This window comes from Astyanax mexicanus, chromosome 22 (genome assembly GCF_023375975.1).
Source record: "Astyanax mexicanus isolate ESR-SI-001 chromosome 22, AstMex3_surface, whole genome shotgun sequence".
NCBI classification, from domain to species: Eukaryota; Metazoa; Chordata; class Actinopteri; order Characiformes; family Acestrorhamphidae; genus Astyanax; species Astyanax mexicanus.
In genome coordinates, this window is record NC_064429.1 from 29,900,927 (window position 1) to 29,928,262 (window position 27,336).

Sequence of the window (27,336 nt, forward strand, 5' to 3'; positions counted from 1 at the left end):
AGTTTCTACTGGACAAAAAAACAAAAAGCTGCTCTGTTGGGACCAATTAAAGAATGAATAAAACATGGCACGAAAATCTCTCCCTCTCTTTTTCTCCTTCTCTCTCTCTCTCTCTCTCTCTCTTTCTTCACCTCTCAACCTCTGATGCCCTCCTTCTACTGTCTGCTTGAGACACGTACACATTAAATCCCATCAGTGTGGAGTCGCTTCCCCTTTGCATCTTTAACAGCAACAGGTGTGGAGCTCTAATGCTATTCAGGTCAGTATGAAGTATTACAGAGTATTAATTTGAGACATTTCTGCACTATGGACTTGAGGAACGACCCGAACTTTGGCCGGGTCGGGCCGAGATTTACGACCATCTTGGTCAGGCCGGGCTCTGTTTTGTATTGCTATATTTATTTTATATAAAGCTATGGTGTGACAATCGTAATTTAGTTAAGTAACAAATAAAAATGCATTTAAAAAAATGTTGCAAGAGTCAGAATGTAAAATCGCACTGTGCACACGTGAGCTCCTCCGCTTGTCTGTGCATAGCCTTATTGTTGTTTTATGTGTTTTGCACGTAGACTCTATATGATTAAAAAAAATACTTTGTTCAGAATTGTTTCATATTCTTAAACATCGTTAATTATATTAGAGTAGCTAATTGTTTTTGGTCTATTTCGGTTTAATGAGTGTGCATTACGCAGTTGTTTTATATGTTTAAAATAAATACATTTGCATTTATTTGCAGAAAATGAGAAATGAGAAATTTGCTGAAATAACAAAAAAAGATGCAGAGCTTTCATGCTTCAAATAGTGCAAAGAAAACAAGTTAATACTTATAAAGTTTTAAGAGTTCAGAAAAAGTAATATTTGATGGAATAACCCTGGTTTTAAATCACAGTTTTTAATGATCATGGCATTTTCTACTCCACCAGTCTTACACACTGCTTTTGGATAACTTTATGCCACTATTGGTGCAAAAATTCAAGCAGTTCAGCTTCATCTTCCTCTTGATTATATTCCAGAGGTTTTCAATTTGGTAAAATCAAAGAAACTCATCATTTTTAGGTTCTCTCTTATTTGTTTCCAGAGCTGTATAAGAATCATTCTGAATCATTACCTATTATAAATCCTATAAATCATTAGTGTGGAGGCGGTCCTCTTTTGGAAGCTCTAACAGAAGGTTGTAGAACTTTGTGGAGACGAATTAAAGCATGAATAAAACATTAAAACATGACACAAAAATCACAGAAGAGTGTGACAAATCTCTCTCTCTCTCTCTCTCTCTCTTTTAAACTCTCAACATCTCAGGCTCTCATGCTCTCCTTATACTGTCGGCTTGTTCTGAGGAATGACAAAAATGAGAAATGAGTGATTGATGAGTGAAGTGAGAAGAAATGAGTAAATTTTTAGAAAGAAATTACTTTTTAGTTACAGGATTATTCTGAATGACCTTTTATGAATCCATAAACATTAGTGTGGAGGCGGTCCCCCTTTTGAAGCTCTAACAAAAGGTGTAGAACTTTGTGGAAATGAATTGAATAAAACATTAAAACATGACATAACTCTCAAATCTCTCTCTCAGCATCTCATCCACTCATGCCTTCCTCATACTGTCGGCTTGTTCTGAGGAACAACAAAAATGAAGAATGAGTGATTAATGAGTGAAGTGGAAAGAAATGAGAGCATCTTTAGAAGAAAAAAAAACTTTTGAGTTACACACTTACAGCTCTGGAAAAAAAAAAGAGACCACTTTCATTTCTGAATCAGTTTCTCTGATTTTACTATTTTACTATTCCAAATTAAAAATATATTGTCATTTAGAGCATGAAAATAACAAAAAAGATGCAGAGCTTTTAGTACCCAAATAATGCAAAGAAAACAAGTTCATATTTATAAAGTTTTAACAGTTCAGAAATCAGTATTTGTTGAAATAACCCTGTTTTTTATTTCACAGTTTTCATGCATCTTGGCATCGTGTTCTCCTCCACCAGTCCTGCACACTGCTTTTGGATAACTTTATGCCTGCACTCCTGGTGCCAAAATTCAAGCAGTTCTGCTTAGTTCGATGGCTTGTGATCATCCATCTTCCTCTTGATTATATTCCAGAGGTTTTCAATTTGGTAAAATCAAAGAAACTCATAATTTTTAAGGGATCTCTTCTTTTTTTCCAGAGCTGTATATGGAAAAAGCTACTGATCTACCATAAACATTAGTGTGGAGTCGGTCCCTCTTTTGAAGCTCAAACAGCAGATGTAGAACTTTGTGGAGACGAATTAAAGCATGAATAAAACATGACTCAAAAATCACAGAAGAGTGTGACAAATCTCTCTCTCTCTCTCTCTCTCTCTCTCTTTCTGTATCTCTGTCTCTCGACCTCTCCCATGCCCTGGTACTGTCTGCTTGGTTTGACTGCTGCTTCAGGGAGCACCGCACATGTTTCCAGCCATGTGACAGCGTCAGAAAACCAAAAGAGAGGTGGAAGAAAGGAGGGAATAGTGTCAGGAGACGGAAGAGTGGGCCGTCAAAAGGAAACAGGAAGACAGTGGTCCGATTAGGACTTGAATAGAGACTGGGGTACGAGAACGAGGTGTTCGAACAGGAGCTTCTGGACACTGTGGACCCTCTAAGCTCTGAAGCTCAGCTCGTTTCCTGAGATGGTGGAGGGGCTTCACGTAGTGATACCAGAAGAGCACATGCACACAAGAGGCAGAAACAAGCATGAAAAAAGAACACACACAAGCACACACACACACACTCGCCCACACACTCGCTGTATAGCTGTACAGTCTGTGCCTCTGTCAAAAGTAGGTTGTGTGCAGTTAGTTTATCTCACTGAGTTCATTGAGGACGTCAAGTCCCAGGGAACGTAGTGTAAAATCTTACAACTGCTTCCATGATGCTGAAATTGAATTTATTATCCAGCTCAAACTTGTAGCAACGTTTGAATGAAAAACAATAGATAGAAATATGATAAAATTTGATTTTACCAAATTAAAAATTCTCTGGAATAAAATCAAGAGGAAGATGGATGATCAAAAGCCATCAAACCAAACTGAACTGCTTGAATTTTTGCACCAGGAGTAAAGCAGCATAAAGTTATCCAAAAGCAGTGTGTAAGACTGGTGGAGGAGAACATGATGCCAAGATGATTAAAAACTGTGATTAAAACCAGGGTTATTCCACCAAATATTGATTTTTGAACTCTTAAATCTTTATGAATATGAACTTGTTTTCTTTATTTGAGGTCTGAAAGCTCTGCATCTTTTTTGTTATTTCAGACATTTCTTATTTTCTGCAAATAAATGCTCTAAATGACAATATATTTTTTTTTTCAACAACACCCGCTCACCTTCACCCAATCACGTTACGCTCCGACGCTCTGACTTGCCTGTGTTCTGAGTTAGTTCCGGTTCATTCCCCTCTAGCTTCCTGTATTTAAGGCGGCCGTTTAAGGCGGTCACTCCTCACTACCTGGCGTTACAATTTTTTATATATTTTTTAATTTTGCCGTTTCTGTTTATTGTTTATTTTTTTCTTCAGGTCCAGTAAATAACCTGAAATAGTACAACATTTAGCAGTAAATTGTCAGCACTTTTAAGCAAATTAAATTAAAAACTGGAAAAATTGTCACAAAACTTTTCAAAGCCTTTGTCTGTAGTAAATCAGTGCTGGAACAGATGGTGTTAATGCTGTTACTCTCTGCTGCAGCATTTACTGTACACACTTACACACTTACAGCACACACAGTTCATTTGTAGCATATTTAGGGTGTTTTTACTGACTTTTTTCTCTCCCACAACCTTAATTCTTTAGAGTTTCAAAAACATGTATTATTCAAATTATGCGATGACTTAATTTAGCGACTTTTGGGACAGCCAATAGCTACTTTCCTTACTGAAGTGTTGGCAACACTGCAGATGAGGCAGATAAGGTAGATTTTTTCAAAAGAACAATGAGTCTCTATTGTTCAGCTCTCATGAGTTTAATAACGTAAAGCATGTCGCAAACCGGCACGTTCGTGTGTGTCCGTCAAATAACGTAAAGCAGAGTCATGACGCAAACCCACATTTGCAAAGATTACTTTATTATCACTTATATAAACTGAGTTTATGCAAAATGACCACGCCAATACATTTCATCATAGCCTACTTTATATATTTGCATGAATAATTGATGAAATGACTGTAGAAACGATAGAAAAGATAGAAGGTAAGTAGCACTATAGACACTTTTATATCGTCCCCACGATATTTATCATCATATCGGACAGCACTAGGTTAAATCCTTAACCAGAGTAAAAGCATATTCCGCGGTAAGGTTTTGATGATGCTATGACGGTGAGAAAAATGTGAATACAGCACCCAAGCCCAGTCCTGTGGCTAATTCAGTAAATTCAGCACAGTTTGTTCCTCAGAGCCCCGGCTTGGCCACGCGCCACGTCTACGTGTGACATGACCTCCTTTTCTTCTCTCCTCCTCCTACTCCTCATCACACGCTCACACCCTTCTTCCTCTCCTCCGTGCTAATCCCTCGCTCCGCACAGCCGTAAGTGAGCAGCAGGACGAGGTGAGCTGGTAAACAGAAAGCTGGCTCATCTGATCTCTTGGACTCTTGTTCTTAAGCTCTCCCACTCTCTTTCTTGCTCTCTCTCTCTTTCTCTTTTTCTATCTCTCTCTCTTTTTCGTCTTTATCATCTTTCTATCCATTTCTATTTACCTCCTACATTCATATCCGTATGCATGCTATGCATTCTGCTGTGTATATTTGTGATTCAACTGGACAGCGTTAAACCTCACTCACAAGATAACACCTCACAACTTATATATACAGTACCAGTCAAAAGTCTGGATGTCTGGATACACCTCTTCTCAAACACCTCTTAAAAAAAAAAGCTCTATTCATATTAGTTTCTCATGGGTAATTTTGCCTTTCATGGGAGGGTCTTCTGTGATTTTATTCCTGTCCAGAACGACCACGTATATGTGTTTTTCTCAGACGTCCTCTGAGAAAATATCAGGCTGAATTATCTACTGTTTTTCTCTGAACTCTTTTTGTGGTCCTCCAGTAATTTTAGTCCTGTCTGGATCCACATTAGTCTCCTCACGTTTAATAAAATAGCTATTTGTCCACTGCCGCGCACCATAATTACACTTTGAGCGCTCGTTTCCATGGAGATCCACGTAAACACAACAGCGAGGGGAAATGGAGGAGCTACTGAACGCCTCGATGTTATGTGATCGAGAAAAAAGCCAAAAATCTCACTGGTCCTCCTGTTTTTTATCACTGAGTAGAAGTGTGAAATATTTTTCACAGAGGTCCCCCTGAGAAACTAATCCCGTCTGGATAGGGCTTAAGATTACCTTTTATAACAAGTTTATGAACGGTTTATAAAGGAGTTTATTAATGATCTCTCTTTCACTGTTTATCTGTCTTGCTTTCTCTCACTCTCTCACTTTCTCTCCCTCTCTCTCTCTGTCTCGCTTTCACTCACTCTCTCTCTCTCTGACTTTCTCTATCACTCTCTATTTTTTTCTTTACTTTTTCTCTCTCTCTCGCTTTCTTTCTCACTACTCACTTTCTCACTCTATTACTCTTTCTCCCTCTTTCGCTTCCTCTCATTCTCTCTTTATCACTCTCTCTCTCGCTTTCTCTCACTCCCTCTCTCTCTCTTTCTCTCACTCTCTATATCTCTATTTTGCTTTCTCTCTCACTCTCGCTTTTCTCTCACGTCCAGAATTTCCCTCTGGGATCAATAAAGTATCTATCTATCTATCTATCTATCTATCTATCTATCTATCTATCTATCTATTGTGGGACCCTAAATTAGGATATTAGGGATCAATATATGTTATATTACTCATATATTAGTACAATTTGGCCATATATGAACGAGTTTATTGAGTTCAGTTAAAACTCTGTCTGCTCTTCCTCAGCAAGGCCCAGTCTGTACTAGGCACGCTGGGAACCGAGGGGGAGACAGTTATGAATATGATAAGGACTGGCCATAGTTGGAGAAGCGCCCAGGAAAGCTCTTCATAACTGCTGAGTCATACCAGGTGTCTAAAGTTGGTGCTTAAAGCCCCCACCTTTGTTCACCCAAATACTGTATAAAAGTGTGTGTATTCCTCTGTGTTTTCAGAAGATCGGAGCTTCCTGACTGATAGAACAATAAAAAGATCAACTTAGAACTTCAGAATGACCCGACTTCTCCTTTCTTTAAAACTCGAGGCACTCGTCTGTTTTTATCTTCTTTCTTTTGAATTTAGAACTTTACATCGATGCATGACTAGATAATTTTTAAGAGTCTATTTTAAGCTAGCCCAAGGCTTCCCTTTAAGGGAGGCCAAGAGTCGTCAGATTACGAACGACATTTTGGCGCCCAACTAAAAGGGGCCTTGAAAAGAGCCCATACGCAATAACGATTAGAGACAAACAGCTGTTGACATCCTGTGGCGAAGAAAGACAATTCACTTCAATGCTGAAGGAAAGGTGAGCATAAAACCTTTTTCAATTTAATTACTGAAAAAGAAAGTGTGTTTTCTTGCTCACAAAGATGTCATTGCCTTAGAGATTAAAAAGAAAATTAAAACTTTCATAAAAGACAATATAACCACTAAGTGTATTTGTAGCGTATTTGTAATTGTAATTGTAATTGTATAACAAGCAGACGAGCGCTATGATTTAAAGAAAGATATATACATGTTTAGAAATATGTATGTAACATTACAAATTGAAACCAATTGATCAAATTTAATAAATTCTGATGAGCATTTTTAGCGTCTAGACGCCTAAATTCAAGTAAATTAACCTAAATTCAAGTAAATTAACCTAAATTCAAGTAAATTAACCTAAATTCAAGTAAATTAACCTAAATTCAAGTAAATTACAATAAAATAATTGTATGTAAATGTCTGTCTAGTGTATGTTGTATGTTTTATCTCCCGGGCGTTAAAGACGGGACACGTCATAAGGTGCGATCTCGAAAGCACGACGTTAGACTTGATAACAAAGAGAATACAGAAAAAGAGAAATATATAAGAGCGACGCTAGAGAGAGAAGCGTGCGCCAAAGAGAAATATAATAAGAGCGACGCCAGAGAAGAGTAGCGTGCGCTAAAAAAGGCCTAAAAGAGTAAGCGATAAAGGGGAAACGGCTTGGACACCGTCTGTTTAACAGAGGGTCGTAAGAGACCAAGTCCGTCTCTTTGTTCCATGAGCGTAAGTTGAGACACTCTATCCTTGACTGTTTTTACAGCGGAGATTGATTCTCACTCGGAGAAAAACGCTTAGTGCAGAACGCCACTGTAACTGACGGAGAGACGAGGGAAAACTATTCAAATCTGACTAGTGGGGTATATGTTTTGTGTTGTCTGTTTAAGGTCTGTGTTTAACTAATGTCTGAGATCTCCATTTTTGTTAAAATATTAAAATGATGGCTGTGCAACATAGAGGTACCTATGATCATTTTGTATAAATTATTATTGTCACATGTATGAGTGTGTCAGTGTTGAAAGGGTTTGTGATGATTGATTCCCAGGAGAGAGGTGATTGCATGTATGTAAATGTTATTAGAAATGGTTGAATTTGATATATGTACATTATTGCTGTGCAATATTGCTGCATAGAATGAACTACACTAATTAGCACAGACGTGTGCTGAGAAGAGTTGTTAGAATAGTATCTGTTTACGTAAAGCCTAACAGGAAGTTTTGATAGAGTGTTGAGTGTTGACAGAGAGAGAGAGAGAGAGAGAGAGATAAATAAATAACAGAGATCTCTAGAGACCTGGGAAAGGTAAATGTTATGTGTTTGTTTGTCACTGTCTTTGTTTAAAAGCATATGCTGTGGTTACCATCTTGAATGTTTTTAGTATATACAGAGCTCTTAATATATGTAAATTTATAAGCACAAAGCAAGAAAATACACAATAATTAAATAGATATATGACACAAGAGAAAAAGCGCTATAAACATAAATGTTTGTTTGTTTGTTTGTTTGTCTGTAAACTATATGTTTGTTTATAAACTATCATGAGCTTCTTTGAGCCCGAGCAGTACAGCTAATATAACGGGACAAAGACAGTTATTATAAGTATAAAATATTATTGATTCCATAGACCCCAATACACTGTATTTAATGGTAATATAACTTTTATGAGCTCCTGAGCCGAGTCATAACGGTTGAGGAGACATAGACTGAGATATTCCCGATAATGAGCCTTTTGGAGAGACAGAGATGTTTGCGGTTAAACGCTGATCAACGAAGAATGTTGAAAAATAAGCTCTGATCTACCTCTAAAGGGACAGAACAGTGAGTGTCACTGATAATTATACTAGTGAAGTGTTCAGTATTACTTATCAATAAAAATATGTTAAAAATGGATGCTAATAATTATGGAAACATGCTTATGAGCTTCAAATTTATATTGTTAGGGTGATTATATAAGAATTATGACTATACTGAGATTGAATATGATTTAATGTTTCAGCTCTTGCTCAATATGTTTTACAAGTGAAAGTGTTAATTTCCTTGAAAAGTCGTTAGGAACTTAAGTACGCTACAATTAATAGTACGTAAATTAATAATGAATGTTTATATTAGTCTATGTTTGCAAACAAAGCCATTACTGCCTAATAATATGTGCGTCTCTTAGTCTATTCATTTTTACAGGCATTCAGTTAACCTCAGTTTGCAGAGGGAAGGAGAGACCGGGGGCGAGAGAGGGGCAGACAGGCCCTCACCCACACACACACACACTCACATACTCTCTTGCAAACACACACTGAAAAACACTCTTACACACTGCGCACCTACACGCAGGCGATAATGCAAGTCAAATTATCCTGCTTCTTTCACACATGGAAAGACTTTAATCAAATTCTTTCAATATGGAAAACCTTCTAAAAAGAGTACCATAAATAATGTGACCTTTGCTGGTACTATTCCTCATCTGTCACGTTGATGAGGTTATGATACATTACAAAATCCTTATTTTTCATTCTGAAACTCTCACCATAAGACCTGGTGTCACACCATCTGACAGATCACATCACACAACAATCTGAATGCAAAAATCTGTATTGTCTGCATTCAGCTAACAAATGAACTTGTTTTGGCAAATGACTGAAACCATTTTCAGTTACAGCAGAATCACAAAATTGTTGAATAACATGTGAATCATGCTCAACATAGAATACATTAGCTACTCCACTTACTGTATTCATTACACTTTAGATACAGGAATTCTATTTTTTATTTTATTTTATTTATTTATTTATTTTTTTCTTTTTAGTAAATCATTGCATTTTTTTTAATGAATATTATTGACATGAAAATAAGCCAAACAATGTTGGATCTGAAAGCTGTTGATGTATAATTATAAACAGTGGGCTGGTAAATATTGTGACACATTTTGGTTTCTACTTAAAACACAAACTGAAGACTCATGTGTTTATGATATATGACTCTGATATTGGACTATTTTGTGCTGAAACTGAATGTTCAGGTGTACTATAGTGAACTGCAACTGTGTTAGATGAGCGAATGCTATACAAGTGTTAAATTTGTGAATAATATGCTATAAACATGAGTTAAAATGACAACTGCCCATTTAAAAATAATAACAATTATAATAATTAATTAATTAATAAAAATGTGATATGGCATGGCACCATATAACATTCATTTTTGGGACAAAATGTTTTTGTTAGGGGTGGATTATCAATACATGATTGATAAATAAATTACTTAATTTGTTTATTTGTATTACAGATCTAACTTTGTGAAATGTGATTGGGACAGTCACTTCATATAAGCTTTTTCTGGTTTTGATTGTAAATTATAAGAAATTAAATGTTAACCCCCATTAATGCTCTGTAAGTTCATATAAAACAGCACTTTGTACACAATCTCATCAAAAGTTTTTACATATTCTTCTGTAATTCATCTATATATATTTGACACGCCAATGTACAAAACTCACAGGCTGCTCAATTTCTTTGTTTTTCCTAGTTATTTTCTGGTAAACAGAACGCTATGTTAATGACATTGGGTATGATTCTTTCGTATGTTATTTTATTTTGATGTTTGTTTTATTGTGCCTTGTGTTAAAAATTTTGGTTAAGCAAAATATTTCTGGTCTTACTGTCCAATGCGCTGTGATTCACGTTTCCTTATTCTTCTAATGTCGGACTGACTTGTCATTTTATGTCCTTCGACCCTTTCTCTGGAGACTACGGGTCAGGGTGAAGTGCTAGTAACCTCTCCCTTGACCTGCACCGTGCCTTTCTACGTGGCGTAAAGTCACAAAAGGCGGAAGACCATCGTTTTACCTTTTTTTTTTGCTACTTCCTGTTTTCTGGATTTGAACTTTGTACTCGTTTCTTGATCTTTGCATTTCTTCTCCAACTCTGTGGACTACTTAATCGAGCACCCTTTGCATTTTCGTCCCATTGCTCCATTATTTGACATTATAGTTTGTTTATTGTATTCCACGAGTGCCTTTCACTGTCTGGTGAAATGTTTCAAAGTTACATATGTGTATTGTGCGCAAGGGGGGACAGGCTTAATTGACCCTTCATTACCTAGGCTTATTTCTGGGTTATGATTTTTTCTCTGCTCGCATTCCCAACATCCTCTGAAGAGGCGTGAAGAGGAGCCTCTTGAATGTGCATTGTTTTGGTAACACTACACACTCCCATAAGGGACCTAGTGGTAGTTTTTCCAGGAAGCCACCAAATGACGTCGCTACTCTCTCATCGGCAAAGTGCCTTTGGTTCTAAGGGGGGTTGGCCATCCTTGACTTTGTTCCGGGGTGGTTTGCCTTAACCCTTGGTTCTTGGGGTACGCTGCTGCTTGTGGGGTCACGTTGGGTCGCTTTGCCAGGGGCCATGTTTGACGTGCCGCTCTATGCTCGATTAGTCGCCAGTTTCCAACTGAGGTGGGGAATGTGGGGCAAAGTAAGATACTTATACCAAAAAGTTGTAATATATGGCCATCTCAATACTTGAGATGTGTAAATTCCTTTGGACCTGTCTGACCCTCCTAGTGGACAATATAGTAATATGAAACTTAAACCAAATTTTATACATGTGATCTTATGTAATCCATTTGTATGTGTGAGTCTTCATACCTTTTGTAGTTACACCATCATTTATTCATCTGTTTTGGTGTTATAGATGCTATGTATAATCATGTATTTCCTACTACTCTGTCATATTTGCTCGCATGGCTTGATATGGGTTTGGGACTTATAAATAGCACGGAACCTGCACCTTAAAAATGTTTAAACTTAGTTCAAAACTTGATCTTTATTTACTAGATAACAGCAAATAACTTAACCAATCCCACCACAATTGATGCGTGGGATAAATCCCACGCAAGGGGGGAATGTGGGACCCTAAATTAGGATATTAGGGATCAATATATGTTATATTACTCATATATTAGTACAATTTGGCCATATATGAACGAGTTTATTGAGTTCAGTTAAAACTCTGTCTGCTCTTCCTCAGCAAGGCCCAGTCTGTACTAGGCACGCTGGGAACCGAGGGGGAGACAGTTATGAATATGATAAGGACTGGCCATAGTTGGAGAAGCGCCCAGGAAAGCTCTTCATAACTGCTGAGTCATACCAGGTGTCTAAAGTTGGTGCTTAAAGCCCCCACCTTTGTTCACCCAAATACTGTATAAAAGTGTGTGTATTCCTCTGTGTTTTCAGAAGATCGGAGCTTCCTGACTGATAGAACAATAAAAAGATCAACTTAGAACTTCAGAATGACCCGACTTCTCCTTTCTTTAAAACTCGAGGCACTCGTCTGTTTTTATCTTCTTTCTTTTGAATTTAGAACTTTACATCGATGCATGACTAGATAATTTTTAAGAGTCTATTTTAAGCTAGCCCAAGGCTTCCCTTTAAGGGAGGCCAAGAGTCGTCAGATTACGAACGACACTATCTATCTATCTATCTATCTATCTATCTATCTATCTATCTATCTATTTCTCTTCCTCAATCTCTCTTTTTCATTACTCTTTCTCTCACTCTTGTTCTTACTTTCTCTTTCTTTCTTTCTTTACTTTTTCTCTCACTCTTTACTCTCTCTCCTCTCTCTCGCTCTCTCTCAGTCTCTCACTCTCTCTATCACTTTCTCTATCTATCTACTGTTTCTTTTTCTCTCTCTTGCTCTCTCTCCATTTCTCTCTCACTTTCTCTCTCACTATCTATCTATCTATCTATCTATCTATCTGTCTATCTATCTATCGCTTTCTCTCTCTCTCTCTCTCTGATCACATTACTCCTGTGGTCAGTTGATTGTATCTGTTATTGACAGTGATAATTAATGTAAGATGATAGTGAGAACAGCAGGCTGACTCACTGTTCTCTCAGGATCCACCAGCTCTCATCACCTCTTCTCACCACAGCAGCTCATCGTCTGATTCACGTCTCATAACTTCAGTTAACATGATTATGAAAATGCCACGGAACTTTGTAGTGAAAAATGAAGTGATGAAGCTTATACTTTACTTATAGTTCTGACAAGGTCAAAAGTCATAGCGAACAGCATGTAAATTACTCAATGAAGTCATACCTCGGGGAACAGTCTGGGAATGGACAGCTATACGTTGTGAGGTGTTATCTTGTGAGAGAGGTGGAACACTGGACAGCAAGGAGACATAACTGATCAGAGTTGAAGTGAGGCAAGGGCACCGAGTGGTCCAGCGGGCTAAGTGCTGCCACTATGTTTAGGAGATCGCTGGTTCGAATCCCGGTCATGTAGCTTGCCATCAGCTACCAGAGCCCTGAGAGAGCACAATTGGCCTTGCTTTCTCTCTGGGTGGGTACAGTAGATGGTGCTCTCTCCACTAATCACTCCTAGGGTGATGTTGATCAGCGCAAGGCTGCGTCTGTGAGCTGATGTATCGGAACCGAGTCGCTGCGCTTCCCTCCGAGTGCGCTGTGATGCTATTCAGCAGTTAAAAAAGAGGCGGAGTCTGACTTCGCATGTATCAGAGGAGGCATGTGCCAGTCTTCATCCTCCTGGTGTGTTGGGGCATCACTATGTGTGATGGGGGAGTATTAATGAGTGGGTTGGATAATTGGTCGTGTAAATTGGGGAGAAAATGGGAAACAAAAATAGAAATAAAATGATATAGTGGGTTCCAGATGTGGGGTACATTTGATTTCCTAAGATATAGAAAGCATAGAAGGGGAATATTACCACCCAGAGTAGACAGAGCAGTGGGTGATAAAAATCGTAGCCAGCGATGTGTAGTTAGAACTGTCTGTGTCAACAAATTAAAGTAAATTCTAACAGACTGTGTGCAGCCTTTTCCTGCTCTTTTACCAAAAAAAGAAGGGGGTTATATAACTTTATTAAACTCTAATATCAGCCTGTTCCAAAAAAGGTACTCATTATTTTTTTCCACTTGTTTATAAACCAATAATTAGATTTTTTTTTGGTACATTGCACTCTTACATAAGACCCATCACCCTAATATAGATATACACCACAGTATTAAAGGGGAGGAACCAACCCATCACAGATAACACACAGCACTGACCTGGTGCATCACCCCAACACACACATAATGATAATTACACGCTTCGTCTGAGCCTCGCCGTCGCTGCCGCACCACCCCAGACACTGCAGATAGCTTCATCCTTTCATTAGCATAATTACTGTACATTCAGCTATTTACAGACATACCCCCCCCCAACCCTTTATACAGGTCTCATCTGCTTAGCACTGTATAATTAAGACATGTGCATATGTGTGTATATATATATATATATATATATATATATATATATATATATATATATATATACTAGTGCATCTCAAAAAATAAAATTTCATTGAAAAGTGAAAAGTTACTGTATTTCAGTAATTCAGTTCAAAATGTAAAATTCATACATATATTATATATATATATATATATATATATATATATATATATATATATATATATATATATATATAAGACCAATTGTTACTTTAGGCAGTGTGGGCAGTGTGCCAAGTCCTGCTGGAAAATGAAATCTAACCACATCTCCATAAAACTTGTCAGCAGAGGGCCCGATTGGTGGAAACTTCACACTAGACCTCGAGCAGTTTGGACTGTGTGTCTCTCCACTCTTCCTCCAGACTCTGCTCCCTTGATTTACAAATGAAATGTAAAATTTACTGATGATCAGTGATGGTTTGGAGAGACATGTCATCTGCTGGTGTTGATCCACTGTGTTTTATTATCAAGTTTAAAGTCAGTGCAGTTTTGTTTTCCCACAAAATCTTACAGCACTTCATGCTTCCCTCTGCTACTGACAACTTTTATGGAGAGGAGGATTTCATTTTCCAGCAGGACTTGGCACACTGCCCACACTGCCAAAATTAACAACTGGTCTTATATTACATTCTAATTTTCTGCGAAAACTTTTAGAAAGTAGGTCAAAATCTGGTCAGAAAATCTTTAGATCATCAGGTACAGTAGATATTGTGGAGGTATTGTGTTCAATAACCATCAATGAGGCGGTGCCTACACACACACACACACACACACACAGCGGAGAGTGTGTGGAGATGTGTTAGCTGGAAAACGTATTCAAGTGTCTGACAGTTACATTAAAAAATACATTTATATTAAGAGCTATGACCTGCTGAGCCATCTCTGTCTTTGATCAGATGGACACGTGTGTTTTAAGCTAATTTGTGTTTTACAGCATATATATATATATATATTATACATATATACATATATGATCAGAAAAAAGGAATCTGTAAGTGCCTTTGTGTCTAGAGTTAAAAAAAATAATTCATGTAAATGTTACTTTAATCTATTTGTTGTTACTTTATTTTTTGTATAAAGGTCTGTTTAATATTTAGTGCAGATTTTTCAGAACTCACAGAGTCTCAGGGTGGTTGTACTTTTTTTGTTTTATTTATTTAGGATATTAAGATCTTAAGCTTAATCTTAAATATAAGTTCTTAATAATATAAAGTTAGTTTCACTGTAAAATGGTGTAATAGTATTATGCTAGTATATTATTACTGTGGCACACTGTCTTAAAGCTCCTTTGGGAGCTCAGAAGCAGGAAAAAAATTATTTAGCGTTGCTTTAAAATGACAATATTATCGTTTATCGCAATCATTTCAGGGACAATATATCGTCCTGAAAATGTTGTTATCGTGACAGGCCTAGTCACATGACAACAAACCTTGGTGATGACCACAGCAACTTCATATATGGATATGAATGGTTAATTTCTCAAAGACTAAATCAAGACTTTTTGTGAGTGAAACGGTAAAAAAGTGGCAAATGTAATATAAAAAACGGAGATTTGTGAAGCAAAAAAGCGTTTTCAGGCTTTAGTTTTTGTTAAAATTGTTAAACTTTGTTTAGTTTTGCTTTGTGGACAAATTTTCATACTGGTGCACCCCAAAAATCTATTTATTTGTCTCCATTTCTCAGATTAAATATGTTACAGTCTGTAACTACAGATTACTCTCAAACAAATATGCTCATTACACAATTATGAGAGCAAGGACCTGCAGTTTGAGCCCACACACACACACACAGTCCCTGTCAGTTTAAAGGGTTAATCAGTATAATTACGATGATACACAGACAGCTGTGATCTGGACAGCAATCAAATACACCCTAGAACTGCACCTGTTTAAAATCTGTTACACTGACTGTCTGTACAGCAGCACACTGCAATGATTCATCCACTACCACACACTCACACACACAACATACAACCGTGTGCTGATTACCATAACAATACACACACACTGTCCCCACACACACCAGATAATGCAGATGTCACTACCACTCACTGCCGGATTGAGGGAGGATTGAGCTTAAGCCTATTTCTGGAGCTCGGTTTTGTGTGTCTTTGTTTCTAATAATGTACCGTACTCTCGAGCTGTATTATTTAGTTTATTCAAGATGCTTAATGAAAGTGAATGCTTTGACTCATCACAGCTGCTCTAAATGAATGCTGACAACAACAAAAAAAAACTATATAAAGACTATATTTATTTATATCCTCCTCAAAATAAAGTGTATATATAACTGCATACACTTCACAATGATTACTGTGCAGTTTTCTTGATAATAAATTAGAGTTTGCACTCTTCTATGACAGTGATTGATCTATTAATATTCTGTTTTAGGACATTTTAATAAGGTCTTTTAGTAGTTTACGTAAAACAGCGTCTCTATTCTTCAACACAGTAGAATTTTCTTCACTGTCATCATTACCCAACACCATCCTGAACCCATTACCTATCTACCATGCTTCAACACTGTCCCCATCCTTTAACCCCGCCCCCTTTCCTTCCCAGCATTACCTAAAACCAGAGCCAGACAAACAAACAAACTAACGCATGACGTGAGAAAAGAACGAGCCAGTTCTGTAAGTGTTTCCCAAACAGCTTTGCACAGCGAAAATTGACAAACGAGATCAAATAACGTCTTTGTATTTATTAGTATTTATTCTCTATTACACCCAAAAAACATAGAAATGTGTGTAATTAATATTGTTATTCTGAAATTTTACATAATCAAAAATAGCATATGGAAAATACTTGTAAAGACACATATGACTAAATAAATATACAGTTGTGCTCAAAATAATAGCAGTGTCTTTTAAAAAATGAGTAAATGTCAAAGTTCTTCTAACAAATTGTACTTTAATGAACATAAATGCATTGGGGACATAGCACATTCTATTCCAAAGCAGGACAATTGGGAAAAGTAATTAAAACTCAAATAATAATAATGATATTTCACAGAAAGTCAGAAATGTAATGTTCAAAAAAAATAGCAGCGTTGACATCTTTTCTTGAAAACTCAAAAATGTACTGCACAAACTAATAAATAAGTCAACTAATCTTAATAAGTCAACTTGGCTGAGTATCCTAAACTAATATTTTGTTGCAAAACCACAGTTTCTGATAACTGCTTCACATCTGTGGTGCATGGAGTCAACCAATTTCTGACAACGGTCAACAGGTATTGCAGCCAAGGCTTTTTTATTTTTTATGTCAGCCCACAAGTTTACTATGGGATTAAGGTCCGGGGATTGTGCTAGCCACTCCATCAGTTGAATCATGTTCATCTGGAACCATGCTTTTGCTCGCTTGCTGGTATGTTTTGGGTCATTATCTTGTTGAAAGGTCCACCTCAAAGGCATTTCCTCTTCAGCATATGGCAGCATGACTTCTTCCAATATCCTGATGTACTCAAATTGATCCATGATCCCTGGTATGCGATAAATAGGACCAACAACGTAGTAGGAGAAACATCCCCATATCATGATGCTTCCACCACCATGCTTAACCGTCTTCACTGAGTACTGTGGCTTGTATTCTGTGTTTGCAGGACATCTGACGTACTGTCTGTGACCCTTGGACCCAAAAAGAAGAAGAACCTTGCAGTCCACAAAATGTTACGCCATTTGTTCTCAGGCCACTCAATGTGTTTTTTGGCGAATTCTAACCGCTTCTGCACATGTCTTTTATTTAACAGTGGGACTTTGCGGGGGCTTCTTGCTGGTAGGTTGATTTCACCAAGACGTCTTCTGATTGTACCAGTACTCACAGTCAACTGAAGGTCTTCCTTGATCCTCTTGGAGCTGATCATTGGCTGAGCCTTTACCAGTTTGGCTATTCTCCTATCCATTCGAGGAGTTGTTTTTCTTTTTCTTCCGCGTTTTTCTGTTTTTCTTCCCATTTCAAAGCATTGGAGATTATTTTAGCTGAACAGCCAATCACTTTCTGTACTTCTTTATAGGTTTTCCCCTCTTTTATTAGTTTCTTGATTAAAAAACACTCGTCTTTAGAACAGTGTCTTGAACGACCCATTTTTCTTGTTTTTTGAGGACAAATGCACAGCCAGCATGTTAGTTGCCTTGCTCCTTAAATAAGGATCACCTGTTAACACCTAATGCCCTCCCTAATTGACGGCCTCCCTAATTGAACTCACCACTGCTATTTATTTGAACACATCCCTTTCAGTTAATCATTCAATTTCACACAATCTGCAGTATGCATGGGTGGCCTGTTGGGTTTGTTAGTTTTCTATGCTCTTATTATACCCTCCAAAAACTTACTTGTGGTGTAGAGGTTGAAATTTTAACAAAAACAGTGATTTATCTCGCTGCTCTTGAGGCACTGCTATTATTTTGAGCACTACTGTACAAAAATTACTATATTAATGCTACAAATCTGTTTTCAAACATTAAGCTGCTGTATATACAGCTCTGGAAAAAATAAGAGACCACAGTTTCTTTCATTTTACCAAATTAAAATCCTCTAGAATATAATCAAGAGGAAGATGGATGATCACAAGCCATCAAACCAAACTGAACTGCTTGAATTTTTGCACCAGGAGTAAAGGCATAAAGTTATCCAAAAGCAGTGTGCAAGACTGGTGGAGGAGAACATGCCAAGATGCATGAAAACTGTGATTACAAAAAACAGGGTTATTCCACCAAATATTGAATTCTAAACTCTTAATACTTTATAAATATGAACTTGTTTTCTTTGCATTATCTGAAAGATCTGAAAGCTTGACTAAGCTAACTACTGTTTACGTTTTGGAAGTAAGAGAAAATAATAAAGCGCAGCGGTTAATTTACGAAGCGTGTGAAGGAAAGTGTGGCGTGATTTGGAAATTAAGTGCAAATGAGCCTAGAAAGGTGTTAATCAAGGTGCTGCCTTATTGGAAGGAACAGTAGGAACAGCAGAACTGTTCACTGAGGGGCAATGACACTAAATCTGCAACACCTAGCCTCATGGGCATGCTTTTATTTTAAGGAAAACCCAGATGTTTAAAACACATGCAGTGGTGTATAATATGGGGGTCACACATTAGTGGTTGCACAAAATATTGATATTGCTATAAATTAATGTCACACCCTATTGCTCTTGTGCGCCTTGTATGTTTTCGTCCCACATTTGCTCTTTAAAGAGCCACTAAACCATATATATTTTTAAATTTATAGCTAAAATTTGTTGCTTTGAAGTAATTACACACACCAGTCCTGCTTAAATTTTTTATAAACATTTCCGAACCTTTAAAAAACACTTTTATTGTGATAATTTCTGCCTCTGCAGCGCCCTCTCAGGTTCGGCTGTGCTATAGGCGAGGATGATGTGTACTTTGGTACGTGGACACATCAAAATATGCAAATCAGTCAATCAATGATACCATCCCCCATGCTGACATCCAACCATCTGCATCTCCTCGCTAACAGAGGCTGCTACTGCTGCTGCTGCTGCTGCAGCTCAGCCAATCGCCTCTCACTTCTGCCTTGCCTCTAAACCCATACATCACCCAATGGCCCTCTCAAACTACACCTTCTATATTTTTAGTCAGCTAAAATCAGGGGGTTTAGTTACCCTTTAAGCACATGTCTGTGTTTTGTTGTTGTCTTGTCTCTGCCCCAGTCACACCCTGTCATTAGTGTTCTCACCTGTCTCGTTTGTAACTCCGCCCCCTCATTACCTTCCCCAGGTGTTCCCAGTCTCCCTGTGTATATAGAGCCCCTTTGTTTCAGTGTCTTGTGTGCTTAGTGTTCTGTTTCTTGTTCTCTTAGTCATGTTTGATCAATCTAATTTTATTTAGTCTTGTCTTTGCAGTTTTCTTAGTCTTGTTCCCTTGTCTCATCCCTCCCCATTCGTGACAATTAAAATGTTTTGTTTGCGATACATGATCAATTATGTGGCATCAAATAAAGATTTTTTTTTAAACTAGACATTTTAAACTCCTTTAGACTAGTGAACATTTTTAAATTGCTATAATTCTTGAAAAAGCACATCAAAAACACATTTAAGGCATGTAATTAATGCCAATGTGAAAAAGTGTCAAAATAAATGACAAAAATTATATAAAGAAAACGTTTCATTTTCTTCACTGTTAGTCAAAAATGCTTTATTTTGAAATGTTTTAAGGATATTTATTTATTTGATTAAATTTAAAAGTCTTCACATTCATATATCTACAAAAAATTATATTTCTTTATGGAAAGCAAATGGTTCTCCAAAGGCATCACCTTTTTTGCAGAGCCTTCTTATTAAAGAGTGCATTTCACAAATGCCTCAGTATCAGCATCATAATGCATGTTAGAGCTTAGATTCTCCGCCTGAACCTGACCCGACCCGCAGTGCAGTTTAGTGTATAGCCTTATTACTGTTTTTGCACGTAGACTATAAGTTCAAAATAAAAAAAAATTGTTTGTTGTTACATTAGATTAGAGAAAAATTATTTACACATCCTTCTTGTAGCCTAAACATTTTTCCTTAAATAACAGGTCTATGCTTCTTCAGTGTTGCAATGATAATTTGCATTTACACTGATTTTGCTCATTTAAACAGCCCGAAAATCTTTTTAAAAAGCTAAATTTTAAAGCTCTACTTACTCAAAAAATGGGTCAACTCAACCATTTGAGGAGGAAACATGAGTCAGAGTGTCAGAAGCAGAGGTTTGTATTTGATTTCTGCTGCCACTGGAAGAGGAAGAGAAAAAGAGAGGATCTCCTCTGTCTAAGAGTCTCGTGGAAGAACTTTAGGAGGTTATGGATCAGATGAGCCACAGTGTTCTGAACGCTCTCCAGAGGAGAAATGTCATCCGAGGCGAGGAGGAAGCGGCAGAAGTCAGGTCTGGGGATGAGCAGAGTTTGACTTCATGCTGCTGATGAAACTGAGTGTGACAGGAGTCGTCCAGCCAGGTAAATGAATTAGTGAGAAGGAAAAAACTCTCTGTGGTAGAAAAGAACATGCAACTGCAAACCCAGAATTACTGCAATTCTGGACTGAACTGGGTCAACAGATACTACTACATGTGCTTTATTAGTCTACCTAAAACACTGACAACACATGGAAATGTGACATCTCCCTGGTGAAAAAAAAAAAAAATATATATATATATATATATATATATATATATATATATATACACACGTATATGAATAAATATATACTTAATTGTACTAAAAACATTTTGAGAAATACCTAAGTATGCTGACACATTTATGTACTTACTTAAAATAGATTTTAAAAGTACATTAATATTATGCTTTTATCAAAATTTAAATGTAAACTTTCATCATACTTTTTAAAAAGTACAATATAGTGTATTTTTAAAAAATAGACTACTATGAAGTACACTTTGAGTTTAATGTAATTCAATATACTTTTAATATACTTCTAATACTTATATATAAAATACTTATACAAATATACAAGTATTAACAAATATACTTTTGAAATATACATTTTTAACTATTTTTAACTTTTATCTAAAAACAACTGTTACAGTAGTTCACTTAAAGTGCAATGTATCATATATTCTACTTTTTAGAAAGTAAATTAAATTCCTACTTCTAATTTAAAAAATGTAATGTAAATTTGTAACACGCTAAACATTGTAGTACAGTATATTAAAATTTTTGTAAAAAATTTTATACCCAAGAAAGTATATACTAGAAGTGTGCTATCTACAAAAAACAGGAACAAGAAGCATATATTTGTACTGTAGTGTAAATATATATATACACATATATATTTGTACACACATATACATACATATACATACATATATATATTTAACATCGATTCTTAGTACATTTCTAATGTACCTGGTGTATAATAAATAGTGATACAGCTGTAATACTCATTAAATATATAAATGTTAATTTTACTGTAAGCATATTTAAAAAAAAAAAAATATATATATATATATGGGGCTACATACTGTACATGAAGTAGTATGTGAAGTAAATGTTACTTAAGTATATTTAAAATAGTGCTATTTTAGTACAGTTAAGTAAACTTTAAGTAAAGCACAATTTACGTAAGATTTGTATTTTCTATTTTTATACAATTAAAGTATAATAAGTACAAAAAAGTTGTTCCATTTTAGCACTCTTTAATTAAATATACTGAATAATAATAATAAAGTTGCTACAAAAACACTTTAGTGCACTATAGCATAATAATGCTTAGTATACTTAGTATAATCTACTGTTTTTGTTTACTAGGGTTTTTAAAGAGTAGGCCACAAATGGGAGCACTTGTGGACTATTTATTGTCCAGATCTCTAGATATCAGAGGTGTGGCGTGAGTCAGGAGACATCAGCCACGTTCTTCTTTCAGAGGGCGGCATCTGTGTCAAACAAGTCAAGGTGCCTTGTCATTCACCCAGACAAAGAGCCAGAGAGGAACCGGAGCCGACAAAAGGCAAGGAAATGGTATTAAGGTGAATTATAGAGATAACCCGACACCCAATTCAATCACAACAGTAAGCCGAGCCTCAGACGCTTTTGTCTGTCGGAGATTAGAGTTTAAAAAGTGCCCCGGACACTCATTTACGGTAGCCTGTATAACGGTGTACATTCATTTAAGACAGACGAGACTCCCATTTAAAAGCATGACAGCAGTTAATGAGATTAAATGAGGCAGTGAAACTACTAGAGGAAAAGGAAGACAAAGAGACGAGAAAGAAGGAGAGGAGAGGAGAGGAGAGGGGGGTAATGGCTAAAGAGTCAAAAGGATGCTAATGCTATTACGATTACCTCAGTGAGGTCAACTTTGGTAAAAGGTCATGCCTCACAAATGCCTCATAATGGTGCTATTCTATCAGTAAAAAATACTCTGCCTGGCCATAAAAAAGGTCACACACTCTAATATTTCAATTACTGTGGCTTTGTTTAAATAAGCTTCTGCAATGTCCCAAGATTTATTTTGATCCAGTGTTGCTGGATTCATTTTTCACCAAGATCTTGCAGCAGCATTGATGATGGTAGAGTCTGACCACTGCACAAAGCAGCTCTTCTCCATCCAGCACATCCCAAAGATTCTCAATGAGGTTAAGATCTGGACTCTGTGGTGAACGCTCTCTCAATCCATGTGTGAAAATGATGATGATCTCATGCTCCCTGAACCCTGAACTCTTTCACAATTCCAAACCCATGAATCCTGACATTGTCTGTATCTAGGAATATGGCCGTGATCATCAGGGACGAAAAAATGGATCCATTGATGGAATAAGCTGGTCTATATTTAGTATATTCAGGTAGTCAGATAACCTCATTCTTTCAGCACATACTGTTGCTGAACCTAAACCTACAGACCAACTGCAGCAACTACAGGTCATTTACTTAGTTACATCCAGGTGGAGATTTTTTTTTTTTGGCCAGGGAGTGTATATACACATATACGAAACAAATACTAAAGACTAGGGGTGGGCAAAATGGCCCTAAAATATTATAATTATATTTTAACAGCAAAAATGGCCCTAAAATAATATGACAAAACATAAGAAAAAAGAAAAAATATATATATATTTTTAGGAATATACAGTACTACTGCAACAAAATTCATGTTAAATATTACTTGACATTATTTGATATTATTACGATCATACAATATGATGTGGCTCACCTAACTGAAATTTTCCAGAGATTGAACAGTCAAAGTCAATGAATCAATGAAATGTCATGTCACAAATAATACACTCTATATATCCAGGACTGAAGTAAAATGAGTAATACTGGAACAAATATACTGTCTCTACTAGATATTAAATGAGAAATGAGAACAGAATTATTTTTTTTTCCTTTTTTTCATAACGACATTCTTAGCAATATGACAAAACATTAAATAAAAAAGGAATATGCTACTGCAACAATATGAATATTAAACTTTATTTGGCAATATTATTGCATGCTGGATGTATATATTACAAGGGGTGTCTAGAAACATCTGGACATATAATAAAGTCAACTGCCATTCAGGGCTAAGATTATTTTTTAGGAAATATGGCACATTATATGATTATAACGAATCACATATTACAGCGTAATAAATATCACAATACTTTGCATATACATATACTGAAATGCATGTAATAACTCCTGTATAGTGATAGGCAGGCTATCATAAGTATTTCCAGGTCCTTCCTTATAAACATCCCTATACTCCAGAGATTTCTGTTTTATTGCAAAAAGCTGAGTTTTGTGTGCGTTTGTAGGTGCAACGTAAAAAGTAGCTGAATGCATTTATTATAAAAGGTTCCCACAACTTTGGATGCATAGTAAAGCCAATTGCCATAGAGGGCTATATGACACAATACATGCCTACACAGTATCACATATTGCATCCCAATAAATATCAGTAAATAAATAATTGTGACAGGTAGGCTATCATAGGTATTGCTGGGTGCATATTTGCACTGCTATGCTTGTAACAATGGATGTACCTTATAAAGTAGCTGAATGCATTTATTATAAAAGGTGTCCACAATCATCTGGACAACAGCATCAGCATGCCATATCGGAATAAGGTTATGTTTTAGAAAATATGACACAATATATGCTTAAACACAATCACATATTGCATCACAATAAATATCACAATACTTTGCATATGAAATGCAGTAGCTGAATGTAATTGTTATAAGGGGCAGCCATAAACATCTGGATACATAGTGAAGCCAATTGCGATATAGGGCTTTATAAAAATTAAGAGACCATTTCATTTTCTGACTCTGATTCTCTGATTCCTGTTTATTCTATAAAACAAATTAAAGTATTGTCATTTAGAGCATTTATTTGCAGAAAATGAGAAATGGCTGAAATAACAAAAAAAAAGAGGCAGAGCTTTCAAACTTCAAATAATGCAAAGAAAACTAGTTCATATGTATAAAGTTTTAAGAGTTCAGAAATCAATATTTGGTGGAATAATTACAGTTTTTATGCATCTTGGCATGTTCTCCTCCACCAGTCTTACACACTGCTTTTGGATAACTTCATGCCTTTACTCCTGGTGCAGTATGTTAAGCAGTTCAGCTTGGTTTGATGGCTTGTAATCATCAATCTTCTTTTGACTATATTCCAGAGATTTTCAAATTGGTAAAATCAAAGAAACTCATAATTTTAAGTGGTCTCTTATTTTTTCCCCCAGAGCTGTATATGTAAATACATTGCATACACATATATTGATATGCATTCATTATAAAATATGTTTACAAACACCTAGACACATAGTGACGCCAACTTCAGCTTCCTGAAACTAGTATTTATTATATTATATAATAAATATATATATATATATATATATATATATATATATATATATGTATATATATATATATATATATATATATATATATATATATATATATATATAACTGTATTATATTATCAGAATTTCAGTGTGTGCACGCTGTTGAAATGCTGGAATGCGCAGTGCGCGTGGAGGTCTGCACTCTCTTGATGGTAAACACTGATCTACTACAGGCGTTTTCGCGCTTTACAAAAAAACGCAGCAGAACCCCCAGCCCTGAAACAGCCCCCCGGGACAGAGTTAAAGCCCCCCAGCAGCGGGGACTCACCTGACTTTAGCCGCTACAGAAGAAATGGCATCACTCCTCAGACTCTTCCTCTTAGCCACGGCGCTGCCCATGCTGTAGTGAACAGCTCATTCCACTCAGCGCGCGCTGCTGCAGCACGAGGAGGAGGAGGAACGCTCGCGCTCTCACGCGCGCACGCACACACATAAACACGCTCACACACACACTCTCTCTCTCTCTCTCTTACACACACACACACAGCAGATATTCTCTTTACACTCCCCTCAGTGTTATTCCAGTTCCCGTATGTTCCTCATGTTTCCAGCAAATTTACACCTATAAAAAGTGCATTGCACTAGTAAATGTGTGTGTGTGAGAAAGAGATAGAGATAGAGATATATAGAGAGAGAGAGAGCATCCAATGCGTTTCGCGCATCTCACGCACGAGCGCAGCGCGTGCTCTACACTCTCCTTCAGCCCCGCCCCTTTCTCCTTCTACCTCTCTCTCTTTCTCTACCACTACATCTCTCTCTCTACCTCTCTCTCTCTCTACCTCTCTCTCACTCACACACACACACTCTACCTCTCTCTGTCTCTCTCTCCTCCAATTTCTTATTCTCTCTCTCTCTCTCGCACACACACACACACACACTCTACCTCTCTCTTATTCTCTCTCCTCCAATATCTCATTCTCTCTCTCTATCACTACATCTCTCTCTCTCTCTACCACATTCTCATTCTCTCTCTCTCTCTTGTTCTCGTTGCTTCTCTGTCTCTATCTTTCAATTTCTCTCTCCCTCTATCTCGAACTCCATCACTTCCTCTCTTTTTTTATTCTCCCTACCACATTCAATCTATCAAAATTATCTCTGTCTTACTCTCTCTCTCTCTACCATTTTATCTTATCTCTCTTACTTTCTCTCTATCTCTAACTTTCTGTACCTTTCTCTTTCTTTCTCTCTATCACTACCTCTTTCTACCACATTCTCATTCTCTATCAATATCTCTCTCTTTCTTCTTCTTTCTCCCTACCATTTCTCACCCCTCTCTCTCTCTCTACATCTCATTTTCTCTCTCTATCTATCTCTCTAGTACTTTCTCTTTCACATGCACACACAGAGAGCACAGCACATAAATATTCTGTTTCTCTTTGTTTTTCTTTTTCCCAGATTGCTTTAATCTGTCAGCAATTTTATCTTATTTCTTTATTTCATATTCACTCTTGTTTCTTTCTCATACTATTTTTTTATTATTATCCAATGTTTCTGATTGTCACATGCTTCTCTTCTTTTCTCATTCTTTTATTCACTCTCATTTCTTTCTCATTCTTCTCTCAAATTAATTTATTTTGTGTTCCTTAATTTGTCTCTTATGTTCTTATCCTTTGCTCTCTTTTTGTTTTTAAATTATTTTCAAATTCTCACTTCTTTCTCTCATACTGTTTCATTCACACTTTTTACTCCATCTTTTTTTTTTCTTTCTACTTTACATATCTCACTCCCTTTTTTTTAGTAAGAAATCAGCAGGATTAGTGTTGATTGGTGGTAGTGCAGATTGCAGGACTGCTCAGCAGACCACAGCTCTGTGTGTATCTGTTCTTAAAGCACAGGAGAAATAACGGAGGTTGAGGAGCTGAGAGCCTCTTCATCTCCTGATCTACACAACAGTGCACAGTAACACTGATTACTGAAAGTGAAACAAAGACAAAGAAAAAAGCTAAACGAGATCTGGAGGATGGGTCATGGGATATTTCCTGGTCTGTAAGTGCAGTTAAAAATCAGTGAAAGCTGGAAAAACAATAAGAAAGAACTTATAGTTTCATATTACGCACATGGATTATGTTATTGATTTACCCTGGATGCAGGAAACAATGCCTTCGATCAATAAAAAGATCATTTCAAATTTGCATACTTGTCATATTTGCATTAATCCTGTTATAGATTAACTACACACTGTACAGTATGTTGGGGAATAAAACTGAATAAGATCTAAA

General features: G+C 36.6%; 1 protein-coding gene across 1 annotated transcript in view; it reads right to left on the minus strand.

The window, feature by feature from the left end:
- The window catches only part of nsmfb (NMDA receptor synaptonuclear signaling and neuronal migration factor b), a 94,189-nt gene extending 68,446 nt beyond the window's left edge, over positions 1-25,743 (minus strand). The window contains exon 1 of the mRNA XM_022667420.2: positions 25,386-25,743. Within this exon, the coding sequence (XP_022523141.2) occupies positions 25,386-25,456 (71 nt within the window). The 5' untranslated portion in view covers positions 25,457-25,743. The remainder of the gene's footprint in view (positions 1-25,385) is intronic.
- Positions 25,744-27,336: the final 1,593 nt, after the last annotated feature.